Source organism: Pleurodeles waltl, chromosome 9, assembly GCF_031143425.1.
Source record: "Pleurodeles waltl isolate 20211129_DDA chromosome 9, aPleWal1.hap1.20221129, whole genome shotgun sequence".
In the NCBI taxonomy this organism is placed as follows: Eukaryota; Metazoa; Chordata; class Amphibia; order Caudata; family Salamandridae; genus Pleurodeles; species Pleurodeles waltl.
Window position 1 is genome coordinate 762,550,707 of NC_090448.1, and position 14,143 is coordinate 762,564,849.

At 46.0% G+C, this 14,143-nt stretch overlaps 1 protein-coding gene across 3 annotated transcripts in view; it reads right to left on the minus strand.

Moving 5' to 3' along the window:
* Window positions 1-14,143, minus strand: part of PACS1 (phosphofurin acidic cluster sorting protein 1) — a 1,571,500-nt gene that overhangs the window by 685,576 nt on the left and 871,781 nt on the right. For all 3 annotated transcript variants that reach the window (XM_069207928.1, XM_069207930.1, XM_069207929.1), the window contains one exon: window positions 11,193-11,328. In XM_069207928.1, the coding sequence (XP_069064029.1) occupies window positions 11,193-11,328 (136 nt within the window). The remainder of the gene's footprint in view (window positions 1-11,192; window positions 11,329-14,143) is intronic.

Consider the following 14,143-nt stretch of genomic DNA (forward strand, 5'->3'; position numbering starts at 1 on the left):
ATCGGCCTTTGAGCTGGTTCCACTGATGTAAATTATGGGAGGTCCTGAAGGACAGCAAAGTTTCCCCCGAACCTTTGAACATCATCATATGTCTACATCAAGACATTAATGCCCAAGTTCGCTGGGGCACTGGGCGGCGAGCTTACTGACTTAACAGAAATGCATAAGGGTGTCCGCCAAGGACGGGTCCTCACACCTACACTCTTTTTGCTAAACTTAAATGATGTAGTCACCTATTTGGAGGGATGGAGAGAGCTATGCCCCTAGATTGGCTGGCAGGAAGATCCCCCTGCTCCTATTTGCAGATGACACTCTTCTGATTTCAAAAACACCAGCAGGCCTCCAAACGCTAGTCAATAACTGTCGCTTTTTATGAAGCTAGGGGTTTGATTATAAATCTAAAACAAAGTTCATGACCATTAGTCCCCACACGTCTTACAGAGGCCCTATACTGCTAGAGGGTCAACCCCTAGACAGGGTCACTGAATTTAATTACTTGGGAATATCCTTAACTGAAAACATGTCCTGGGCTCAGCAGGCTAAATAAAGTGTTCTGAAATTAAGCCATTGCACTGCTGCAATCTCACAAATCTATAGATCTTCTACAGTTAAGCATGTCTTGCCTGCATCAAAAATCTACAGAGACTAAGCATAAGGCAGTGCTCTATGGGGGGGCCGAAATCTGGGGCTTAGCTCCCATGGCCGAATTGAGTGTGGCAAAGAACAACTTTCTTAGAGCTTTAGTGAGTCTTCCCAAAAGTACTCCCCTATTGCCAATATTTTGATATGTAGGCCTTATGCCATTGACCCAAAAGGCGCAGCTTACACCCTTGCTTTATTGGTGCAGGTTAAAGTAATGTCTCAGCACGCCATAATTACTACCAAGCCTTTAAGGAACTTGTCACACTGGACAAATCACACAAAATTCGATGGGTAAGCTCAGTGAAGGACAGGCTAGCAGACCTTAATCTTGCTGAGTTTTGGTCTGAAGAATTGCCATATCTTACTGGAGAATCCCTCAAAGGGGCATACTGGAGTTGGAAGTGGGAACAGGATGCAAGTAAAGTTAACCACGTTTCTCTATCTAATGCTTTCTTAGAGCACAAACTACATGCCAAATTTGTGCCTTTCCTTGACTTTATCTCCACCCCTCAGGCCAGACCTCAAGTTTCGTTTTGACTCTTTGCCTCTTTTATTCTTTTTTTCTAAATGAAAAACCAACACTGACAAAGGAGCTGGGTAGCCAGATTGCCTACAGGAAGAAGAAACCTTGTCCCACTTCTTTTTTTTCTACCCCTGCTATAACCAGCCCAGGTAAAGCTGGATCATTTCGATCTGCAGGCAGTTGGAATGTAGACAGCATCTCCCTATGCTAAGGTTGCTACAAACAGTAGCAAGGGAGCCTATTTATGTGCTGTTGCTAAATACTTAAACCAACTTCAGTTTATTAGAACCGAGATGCTTGGATATCACCATGTGCCAAAGGGTCATTATAGGGCTGTTTGATCACTTCCTATCCTTTTTTTTATTTTTTGGTCTCTAGGTATATGTTTTTAAGCACAGGATTTTGCACAATTTGAGCCACAGCTATGGACCCTTTCATGTTTTTTATAGTTTTTTAGTATAGGTTGTAAATGTTTTGTCATGGTTTTTATCGTATTGTGGTATTCTACTTATTTGATATGCAGATTTGGAAGGTATAGTTTCTTATCCTTAATCCTGTTTCTATCCTGGGGGAATCTCCATTGAAGTCATATGCATTTGAATAGTTCCACCCACAGCACTTTTTCGTATATCTTCGTAAGTGTAGATGTTCACCTTTCTTCAAGAAGGCCTGCAGAAACACTTATGAACGCACATAATATGCAGCCTAGAAACAGGCTACAGTGGTGAAATTCTTTAGATTGTACTACGAAATGGGTCAATGTACCCACAGAAATGTAAAAGTTGAGGTAAATGTTTTTACAAGACAGCTTAAATCTCATTCACAAATCCTTTTTTGTAAAGGTAAGAGATGAAGGATAGTAGGACAGTGTAGCCTCATAGGCAATTATTATGCGAGGTTAAAACAGTGACTGCGGCTTTAAGAGCTGAGAGACTACCAATATCCATGCTCAGCAGGTGGCAGTTGTCTCAGTTCTTTTTGACGGGAAGCGTCAGTAATAGTTAAGTCCCATAAGATCCTCTGCTATTTTCATCGGGGAGGAGGGAGGGTGGCTTATGACTTGAATGGAGATTCCCCCAAGAGAGAAACAGGATTACAGGTAAAAAACTTACTGTCTCTCTTGTGGGATCTCCATTGACAGTCATAAGAATTTGAATAGAATAGCAAGCCCATCACTTCCAGTAGCTGTGGAAAGAATAGAGGAAAAAAGTATAGGACTGAGTTAAGCAAATACATTTCTGAGGAAGCCTTGTCCTTCTTGAGTACCTGCTCTAGCATCTGAGTCCAAACAAAAGTGTTTGATGAATGTGCATAAAAATCTCCATATGGCTGTGTTACAAATTTGGGCAATAGGAACATTCCTCATTAAAGCAGCTGTAGCTGCTTTGCCCCTAGTGGAATGAGCCTTAGGTCTAGCTGAGAAGGGTTGGTTAGCTTTTTGTTAACTTAAAAGTATGCAGGAAACTATCCATCTGGAGATGGATTGCTTTGAAGTTACTAAACCTGTATGGACCAGGTCATAATTGAGAGTTGGTGTGACCTGCGCATGTTGCATGTCTTATCTAGCTAAAACTTCAAGACTGCCTTGTATCTAGGGAATTAAAAGCTCCTTCAGCCAGGGTTAAAGGATTCTGAAAAAATGTTGATTGACATCAAAATCCAAAATAACTGTGGGAAGGAATTTTGAGTGAGTTCTCGTAACTACCCTGTTTGAATAAATGACAGTAAAGGGTTCGTTAAAGCATAATGCTTGGAATTCGCTAATCCTTTGAGCTGATGTGAATGATGTGAATGATTTGAGGAAAGGGGTTTTAGATGAGAGAGCCTGCCTAATGAATGGGTTCAAAAGGTTTCTGCATGAGGCAAGAAAGGACTATGATAAGCTCCCAGGGAGCTTTGCCTGTTGAGAGGGAAGATATTTTTTAACCCTCCAAGTAAATCTCCAATTACTGGGATTTTGAAAGCAGTGCTCTACCGGGGTAGCTGTAGTGAGCAGCCAAGACTTATCTAGAAGGCATGTGAAGCACGTGCAATACCACAGTAGTCACACAGTCATGTATCACACATTTAAGGAACCACACAGTGTTGCAAAAATAAAGTACTTTATTATAGGCACACCAAAATAGACTACAAAGGTACACTTCCCTGTGGAAGTATGCACACAACAAATATACACAGGTAAGTATTTAGGAATAGCGTAAATTAGCAAGGGCCCTATAGCGGGGCCAAACCATATACTAAAATAATGGAATGTGAACGGAGGTCCCCCACCAGAGTGTATAGTGTAGTTAGACGATCGCTGGGAGTGAGTGGAACCCCAAAATGTAAGAATCTAGAAGTTCCCCAGCAGCTGGATGCAGAGAGGTAAGTTACCTGGCTTTCCCTTAGGCTAATATAGGGACTTCGCAGTTGGAAATTGCAGTAGCAGGACAGGACAGGACGAGTGGAACCCAAGGGTGGATTCCGGGTGAAGAAGGCTTGCAAAAGAAGGCAACAGAGTTCAGTCCATGCATGAGTGTCCAGGTGGGGCAGGGGCCAATGCCCACCCTTCTGTAGCTGAAGATCCGGGTCGACGGTGATCGATGAAGTCCAGCTGCGGGGTCCAGGAACTGCAGAGCAGTCCCTGAAGTCGCCTGCGAGCTGTCCCTTGACAGTTGCCGTATTGCTGATGGGTCAGTGGCCAGGATGGCCGCCAACCACAAGCACATGCAAGAGGAGCTGTTGGAAGTTTTGCAGAACTGTAGAGGACCAGCAAGGTCCTTGAGACTCGACCCTTAGTTGGAGTCAGGGCTGACCCCCAGAAGACCGGAGAGTCAGCAGAAGGAGTTGGAGCCCCCTAAAGCAACCCATTCTCAGGCGTTGCAGTCTTGTTCGGCTCCTGTGCTGCCCAGAAGTGGTTCCAGAGGCCAGTAGCAGAAGAGTTTGTTGCAGAGGAGTTCTGATGGAATCTTGTACGACGAATCTGGTATCCCACCCTAAAGGGAGTCACTAAATAGCCCAAAAAGGGTGTTTGGTCACTATACTATCAGCTGCCTAACCTGGCTACTATACTGACGTCACCTGCCTAACCTGGCTACGCAGAGGCTCCTGGGAGCCTATGATTATCTTGTTTCCAAGATGGCAGAACCAAGTGGTCACCTGGAGGAGCTCTGGGCACGACCCCCCAGGGCACTGCTGGACGGGGGAAGTGGACACTCCCCTTTCCTTTATGTGTTTTGCACCACAGCAGGGACCAGTGGTCCATGGCCTGTAGCAAACCGGATTATGCAAGGAGGCACCAAAGGTGCCCTTCAAAGCAAACCGGTGGCGTGGGGAGACGTTGCACCCCTCTCCTACAGGAAATCCTTTGTTCTGCAGCAGGAGGGCAGAATCGTGTCTGAGGGGCTGATGCAGCACAGGCTGCCCATAGTCCCTGGAAGACTGGCAGGAGCAGAACTGAGGGATCTTCCAAGGAACCCCCAGAGTGCATGGAATCATGCCAACAATACTAGAGTCAGTATTGGGGTATAATTCTGACATGGTTAATACCAAATATGCCAAGGTTTGGAGTTACTCTTATGTAGCTGAACCACAGGTAGTAACCAGTGGCCAGTACATAGCTAAAATGGCTTCCTCACACTTACGAAGTCAAGGGAATTGGACGAGAGTTAGTAAGGGCACCTCTTCTCATGCAGGGGTGCCCACACACACAGGGACCTGCACCCTGCCCCTTTGGGCTGAAAGGGCCTACCATAGGGGTGACTTATAGTGACCTGGTGTAGTGACCAGTAATGAAAGGGTGCATGTACCTTTTCATGCAGGCTGCAATGACAGGCCTGCAGACACAGTTTGCATGGGCTCCCATGGGTGGCATAATACATGCTGCAGCCTATTGGGGACCCCTGGTGTACCAATGCCCTGGGTACCTAGGTACCACCTACCAGGGACTTTACAGGGGTACACCAGTATGCCAATTGTGGGGTGAAAGAAGTACCAAAGAAGCTAAATTTGGAGGAGAGAGCACAATCACTGGGGTCCTGGTTAGCAGGATCCCAGTGAAAACAGTCTGAGCACACTGACATCAGGCAAAAAATGAGGGGGGGATAACCATGACACAAAGAGGGGACTTTCCTACGGGGAATAATGACTTCTTCCTGGCAAGATGTAGGGACTATATTTTCAGAAGAACACTAAACGCAAAATCTCTTACACTTGAAGTCATATGCTGTACAAGTCGATGGCCGCTTAGCCTCTTTGAGAATGTCCATGCAGTCCTGTGGCAGGTTCAAGTGTCCATACTGCACTAGCTCAGGAGCCATGCTGCCAAATTCAGAGAGGAGAGATTGGGGTGAACCATCTGGGCTTTGAACTTAGTTAGCCGGTCTGTGCGGCATGACAGCTTGAGATGTGGTAACTGTGACCAGTAAAGGAGGTCTGTGAACCACCACTGACTTATTCACTCCAGGGCTATTAGGATGAGTCTGGCTCTCGAATACAACCGCTTGAGGAGGACTGCCAGGATCAGAGGGATTGGTCGAAAGGTGTAGAGAAATCTGCCTGACCAGTCAATCCATAGGGCATTCCCCAGAGTCCCTAGTTGGAAGTACCTTGAGGCAAAGATTTGGCATTTTTTTTTTCTGTGGTAGCGAACAAGTTGATGTGTGGAGAGCCCCACATACCTAAGATGTCTTGCACAATGTCCTCATGAAGGACCTATTCTTGCAAAACCCTGCTGAAGGCGTATGCCTGCTCATTTTGCACAACTGGGAGGTGAGTTGCCGGGATCTGCAGATTTCTGGTTATGAGCTATCTCCAAATTACTTGGGCTTCGTAGGATAAAAGGTCTAGACTCGTAGCCCCTGCTTGTTGAGGAAGAAAATGGTGTTTGTATTTTCAGTCTGAACAAGCAGGGACTGGGTCTTGAATGAAAGGTGAAATGCTTTCAGTGCTAGGTGGACTGCCTGGAGCTTGAGGAGATTGATGTGATATGTTATTTCCTTTGAGGACCATGTGCCTTGAATCTAGAGATGACCCATGTGGGCTTCCCACCAGAGTAAGAATGCATCTGTCACTACAGTGTGAGAGGTAGCCTGCTAGTGAAAAGGCATCCCGTGAAGGAGGTTGGTCAGACAGCACCACCATGTCAAAGATTGCTTCACATGAGGGAAGAGAGTGATCTTGTCTTCCCAGCTGCCTGTTGCCTGGTCCCACTGGTCCTCAAAACATTCCTGAAGAGGACGCATGTGAAGGCGTGCATTCAAAGTGAGGAAGATACATGAGGCCATGGAGCCAAAAAGGGAAGACACTGACCTCAAGGTGGGTTAAGAGGCTTTTATTAGAGAGTGACTTTTCTGACGGTTTGATTAAAGTCTCTCCTCTGAAGGACACACTCTTGCCTGTATGGTGTCGATGATAGCCCCTAAATACTGCAAAGTCTGAACAGCAGTGGAAATTGACTTGCTGTGGTTGATATGAAGATTCAACCATTGAAGGACATCGCATTTCCAGTTGTAACACCACTGGTTTCTTGTGAAGTTGATGCATTGATTAACCAATTGTCTAGATAGGGATTGACAGAGATTTTGTGCCTCCTGAGATGACCATTAACTACTGTCACGCACTTCAAGAAAGATCTGGGAGCGGACTTGAGGCAAAATGGAAGGACCTCGTATTGATCGTGGTCCTGCCCCACTACAAACCGCAAGAACTTCCTGTGTTTCTTGGTGATGGTTACATAAAAGTATGCGGCTTGGAGGTCTACGGAACAGAGCCACTGTCCCAGGGGTAGTTGGGGAAAGATCTGATGCAATGTCAGCATCTGATACTTTTCTTGTCGAATCCATTGGTTCGCTAGTCGAGAATGAGTCTGAATTAATTGTTCTCTTTTTTCTTCAAATGAAAATATCTGGAGTAAATGCCTGTACCCTATTGTTTGCGGGGGATGATCCCCACTGCATGCTTCTGTAGCAAGATGATGACTTCTTCCCTAAGCATGTGCAAATGAAGGCTGGATGGTTTTGGTGGTATGGCCGGGGGAGGACTGGTGAATCTTGAACAATATTCAGAACCCAGGCGTCTTTTGTGATTTTTTTGCCAGAAAGTGTGAGTTGTTTACCCCCACCGGAGTCGGTAATGGACGAGGGAGAAGGGAAGGTTCAAGTCTTGGTGCCTGTTGTTGGTTTAGCCCCTTGGATGGACTGTTGGGAAGATCACCCTCTAGACTGCCTTCACTGCTGCTGCTGGTATGGCCAATGTTTTTGTGGTTGCTGGCAACACTGGTACCAATGAGGGATTAGTCCCTGGGAAGATCATCCGTAAATTGTTGGATAGAGTCCCAGAGCACTCCATCGTATCTTCCCAGTAGAGCAGTAGTCTGGACCGATGTCTTGAGGTTGTACAGGTTCGAGATCACTGGCTTTGATAACAAAAGCTCCTGGAAGACGAACATCAGGAATGACGCCTGTGATGGTGAGATCGATGGTACATTCTGGAGCACGATCTAGGTCTTGGTGTTGGAGTTAGAGGGGTAGGAGCAGTTGGTGGAGGCAGTGGAGACGGTGGAAGAGGAGGCGGAGAAGGAGGATGTGGAGGAGGCGAGTTCAGTAGTAGTATCGGCGAATGGGGGAGTAGGCCCTCAAGTACTCAGAATCCAGTGATGAACATATATGCCTCCTTTTTCTCTTCTTTTCTGTTCTCGATGTCGAGATGGGCTTTGACGGCTCAACCTCGATCTGCTCCCTGACGGTGATGATCTCTGATGTTTTGATGTCAAACCGCTCCTCCGCGTTTAATAGTCAGGATGCGTTGATGTCAATATGATCCTAGACGTTGACAATGTGCGTTGATGGTGTATGGGTTCCACCTTGCCTCAATGTCTATCTGTGTCTTTTCTTCGACCGCAAATCCGCACTCGATGGTGAGCAAGTTGGTGCCGTACTTGGTCTTGATGTCAACCCCCCCAATCTACGATTGGGAAAGATGGCGTTTTTGAGGTGGCACCCTCTTTTTGGACCTTCCATGTGCCTCCCACAGGCAAGGCACTTTTCAACAGAGAAGGCATAATACATGAAAAAATACCTCAATTTTCTGTCAGAAAAAGCCTTAAAAGGTGAGAGAGTTATGAAAGACGTTGAGTAAATCAGTCTAAACCAAAATCCACAGGTGATTTTTTTTTTAGAAAAAACAAACCTAAAAGGCCTAGCTCAATGCGCCAAGATCCTGTCACCAGGTACCGGAAAAAAAAGAACTGAGGCAACAGCCGCCTGCTGAGCATGATAGGATATTAGTGGTCTCTGGGTTCTTAAATGCACAGTTACTGTTTAACCTCATATAATAGCAGCCTAGGAGGCTTCACTGTCCTGCTATCCTTCATCTCTTGCTTTCACAAAAAAAAGGGTTTGTGAAAGGGATTTAATATGTTCTGTAAAAACATTTACCTCAACTTATACATTTATATGGGTACACTGACACGTTTCTAAGTACAATGCAAAGTCTTTCACCACCTGTTTTCTAGGCTGCATATCATGTTCCTTTTTAGGTGTTTCTGCAGGCCTTCCTAAAGAAAGGCAAACGTCTACACTTAAGAAGATATATGAAGAAGTGCTCCGGGATTCCTGATTGTGGGCGGAACCATTCAAATGCTTATGACTATCAATGGAAATCCTGCAAGAGAGAAGAATATTGTATGTAACACCAGTGACATGCTGCATTGTTGTATGTGCTTTTATAGTTATCAAAACCAAATAAAGACTAATGAATTAAATTGATCGGATTGGTTCACCACTGGGAACAACGCCACTGGGATGAACCCTGGTGGAGGTTGTGGAGTCATGACCAGGGTTGGTCAGGATGTGGGAACAGATTCCAAGGATTCAAATGGCACATAGGGGGAACCCTGCGGCTAAAGTCCAATCAGGGGCCCCTCTTATATCCCTGGGACCCAAAAGTGCTCCAGAGGCATCCGACCATCCAAAAATGAGGTGCATGGCCTCATAAAATTATTTTACTTAGATGAGGGGTGCTCTGGCTCCAGGAAACTCGGGGAGGCACACAGTAGACCTAACATCAGGCTCCACAGGGATGATAGGGGAGTGGGACCTTGATTTGAGACATTGTGTTCCTGCGCCTCGTCCGATGACTTGCTCCAGCATGGAGAAGTCGAAGAATGCTTCAACTTTTTGGACTTCTTTTTGTGGAACTTAATCTTAAAATGGTCCTGGATAGCAAGGATGATTGGTGCAAACGACTCTGAAAGCGGCCCTAGGACCTCCCTCATGACCAGGAGCAGTGCAGAATCGCATATCAATCAGCCTGCAGCTTCATGGCTCATTCAAAGATTTCCTTCGGATGCATGGTCATGCAATTTGAGCAGACCTTGGAGTCATGATCCAGCTCCAAGCACCAAAGGCAGATCAAGTAGGGATCTGTCACAGGACCCACAAGGTTTAAAACCAGTAGGTTTTTAGGGGACATTAGCCCAAAAATGTTTTGGAAAAAGGCGCCCTGGTACAGTGTTCAACAAAAAGTCAAACGTAAAAAATAACGAGGGGAGGTCGATCTGGAACCACGCTGATGACGCGGTAAAGAAGGAACTGGGATCACTACGCTAGGGTGGCACCTAAATATGCAGCATGGACATCACTTCTGGTGCGGATGACACCACGAGCAGCAGAACAACAACATACTGGCGCATAAGGAGACTGGTCAGAAAAAATTCCCAGATCGAGTCTGACACCTGAGGAACATTCTGAGATAAGAAATCTGTGGCTAGAAGTCTTCATCAGATATTGTGCTTTCTCAACACTGGCAAAAAGACGCCATCTCAGGATGTAGACATGACTTATGATCGGCCAGATGCCACCCACTCAGCTCATCCACTCTGGCATTCAGGGACCTTGGAAGGTGGTATGCGATCAAGGAAATTCCCTGGCACTCCCACCAGCCCTAGCATGACAGAGCCTCTTGGCACAGACCCCGGGACGCCAAACCACCTTGCTTGTTGCAATATCACATGCCGGTGGTATTATCTGCGAGAACCTGCCCCAGCCCCCATTCATAGATGATGCAAAGGCCATCCGAGCAACATGAATGCTGGTAATTCCAACTCACTGATGGGGAGCCTGGCTTCTGTTGGGGACCCGAGTCTTCTGAACTCCACCTACCCAGCTGACCTCAACAGCCCATCATGGACATGTCTATCACTACCGTCATTAATGGGTAAGGAAGACCGAAGGGTCTGCTGCTAAATCAGTAGGGATCAATCAGCCTTCACTGCAGACTGTGAGAAGTCTTCTTTAAGATCAGGATGACAATCAGATCTTTTGATGGTGGGCCCAATTTAACTGCAGAATCCAATGTAGAGTTTGCATGTAGCACCTGGCGGAGACGACAGGGAGGATGAAGGAGGCAGAGACCAAGAGACCTCAGAGTAGCTCTCATCGCAATACAAGGCTAAAATATTGGGATCATGGGTGGAGCGAACTACAATTGCTGTGGTGAAGGGAAGGCTCTGAACTGCACTGTGTCCAGGAGAGCTTCAACGAATGGAAAACTCTGTGAAGGAATCAGGTGTGACTCGGAGGCCATAACCCAGCTGTCAGATTTAGACGTTATAAATTAGAAATCAGAACGCAGTTGGCATAAATCTTCCAGTCAACATAGTGTCTACTGGCAGCTGAAGAATCTCTAGAATGAGGATTAGGGTTAGAACAAGTTCATCAGTGCAGTTACTATTGTACTGGTTATGCTCAATGCACATTACTTGGGATGTCCGACCAGAACATTATCCTCACAAATGTGACTGGCCACAATTCAGTTAAAAAATTTATTCTATCACCAGCACCTCATAAAACATGTATCTGAACTAAAGCACGACTTGTCAATTTATTAGACTGCATTTATAGCAACAAGGTACCCCAATCTTACATCACAAAATACTCTGAAACAAGCATGTGACTCTGTAAGACCCCAAGTTGCCGAAACCTACTTTCAACAGTGGTGTTATCCATATGAGCAACTTCACTTGCTGGGTGTGATTTTACATCTTTACCTGTGTGCTGTGGCCCAGATCAGGGGATCTCTCGCTGTCAGAGCTGTTGGTTCGCTCACTCAGAGGTTTAGATAACTGCCTCTCCTTCAAGGGGGTGCTTCTTTTCTGTCGTGGAGTAAGCGCACCTTCCATTTTGCTGTAGAAGAGGAAAAGTAAAGCAATAAGTAAATTTTGAAGTGTAAGATGCATGTGTGGTTATTATTAAATAACCACACATCATTCACAAGTCACACAGTCATTCAATTAGTAAAGATGGAAGGGAAAGTTCATTACCGGTTAGTAGCTCTCCGGCATAGCATGAATAGCCTGCCAATATTTATACATTTTAGAACGGAAATACCTATAATGCCAGTTACCAATGTTTTCTAACTTTCTTTACACAATTGTACACAATTTGATATTAACTACCATTTAATTATATTAGGAAGATTTGTGTCACACAGAAACCTCTTCTTCAGGCAGGAGCCTTTTAATTCAGGGAGGCTGCAAATGGTGCCAGGGTTTTGGTAATATAATGCAAAAAAACATGACTATGTTATGTTTCTCAAGAAAGCAGTATCTGTGTGTGGTGGCGGGTGGAGGGGGGGGAGGATTTTAGGCTGAAAGAGCTACCCATGCAGAAGAACTATTGTTATAGGTGAGTGAAATTTCCTTCACCATCATGGTATATTTCAGAGCCTGACACAGTATTATTAAATAGACAATGAAGTGGGCTCACAGTAGGTCCTAAGGATGCAAAACACAGTGAACTATTCAGGAAACAAATACCTCTATGCTGATTTTGGAGCTCTTAGTCCTTGTCCTTCAAATATGATTGGGAATTTGCACATGCCAGCCATAAAAGAAAGCTATCCACAAAAGAACGTCACTTTAAATGTTTGAGAAGAACAAGTTACTTACCTTCGGTAACGAGGTATCTGGTAGAGACTCTATCTAGCTGCAGATTCCTTATCTTAGAATTCCCTGGCATCAGCTTCGAATCCGGAGTTTTTTCTGAGCAGTACCCTGCGCGCGCGCCGTCGGGTGGCGCCGTTCGGATCCGCGTGCGTCAACCAGCTCCGCGTGCGTCGCCAGCGTCGTTGGAGCCGTCTATGACGTCACGGTTGTCTATATAGACGCCGTCTCGGCGCGCGTACGTCAGTTCTTTTCCACAACTTCCCACGCCAGAAGCGCAGAGTCATGAAAGAACCAACCAATATGCATTTAACCTCTGACTATTTGGAGTAAAAACACTTTCATGCCTATAAGAAAGGCAAAAGTTGCCAAAATCAAAAATATACATATGTGCACATAAATGCATATATACATATATATACATATCCACATGAGAAAAAAGTTCCCCAGAGCGGGGAGGCTTGGGCGGGTGTAAGGAATCTGAAGCTAGATAGAGTCTCTACCAGATACCTCGTTACCGAAGGTAAGTAACTTGTTCATCTGATAGAGACTTCTAGCTGCAGCTTTCTTACCTTAGAATAGATACCCAAGCTATAACCCATGGCAGCGGGTCTGAAGGAGATTTTTTTTTGTTTTTTTTTACTAGGAAGTCCTGCAAGACAGAACGGGCAAAATGCCCCTCTCTTCTCACCTGGCTATCCAGGCAGTAGTGTTTCGCAAACGTGTGTAAAGAAGCCCACGTTGCAGCCTGACAGATGTCCACCATGGGTACGCAATCTGCTAACGCAGTGGTAGCAGCTTTCCCCCTAGTGGAATGAGCTCTCAAGCCCTTGGGAGGCTGCTTCTTCGCCAAAGAGTAGCATATTTTTATACAGAGAACGACCCAGCGCGAAATGGATAGTTTCTGTACTGCCCAACCCTTCTTTGCACCAACGTACCCCACAAAGAGTTGGTCGTCCACCCGGAACTCTTTAGTGCGGTCAAGGTAGAACGATAACACTCTTTTTGGGTCCAGTCGATGGAGACGCTCCTCTTCCTTAGAGGGATGCGGTTGTGCAAAGAAGGTGGGCAGGGTGATATTTTGACCCAGATGGAAAGGTGTCACCACCTTGGGGAGGAAAGAGGCACGAGTTCTTAACACTACCTTGTCAGGATATATCATGAGATAAGGTGGCTTTGAAGATAAAGCCTGCAGCTCACTCACTCTCCTGGCAGATGTAATTGCCACCAAAAAAGCTGTTTTAATACTGAGCAGCTGGCGAGGACAGTTATGCAAGGGCTCGAAAGGAGCACACATAAGGAAGGTAAGAACCATATTAAGACCCCACTGGGGCATAACGAAAGGCACAGGCGGGAACAGATGCACAAGCCCTTTCAAAAACCTCTGTACTATAGGTGATTTAAACAGAGATGGTTGATCAGGCAACTGAAGAAAAGCCGATAAGGCTGAAAAATAGCCCTTGAGAGTCCCCAAGGAGGAACCCTGCTGGGCGAGAGACAAAATAAACAAAAGGATGTTCGACAGAGAAGAGGAAAGAGGATCAACAGACCTCTCTGAACAATATGAAACAAATCGTTTCCAACAGCAGGCGTAGATTGACTTAGTAGAGGGACGCCCAGCTGCCAGAATGACATCACAGACCTCGGGAGGGAGGTCATAAACCATCAACTGTCGCCGCTCAATCTCCACGCATGAAGGCACAGAGTTGACAGGTTCGGGTGGAGAACCTTACCATGCTGCTGCGACAGAAGATCCTCCCGAAGAGGCAGCCTGATTGGAGGACCGATGCTCATTTTGAGAAGCTCTGGATCCCAAACTCTCCGTGCCCAATCCGGAGCCACAAGGATTACTTGGGCTTGGTCGTTCTTGATTTTTTTGAGAACTCTGGGCAGAAGTGGTATAGGCGGAAAGGCATACAGGCGGCCTGAACTCCACTCGCGACGAAAAGCGTTGCCTAGCGATAGCCCCCTTGGAAACTCCAACGTGCAAAACTGCTGACATTGCGCGTTCTCTGCGGAGGCGAACAGATCTAACCAAGGCTCTCCCCACTGCTGAA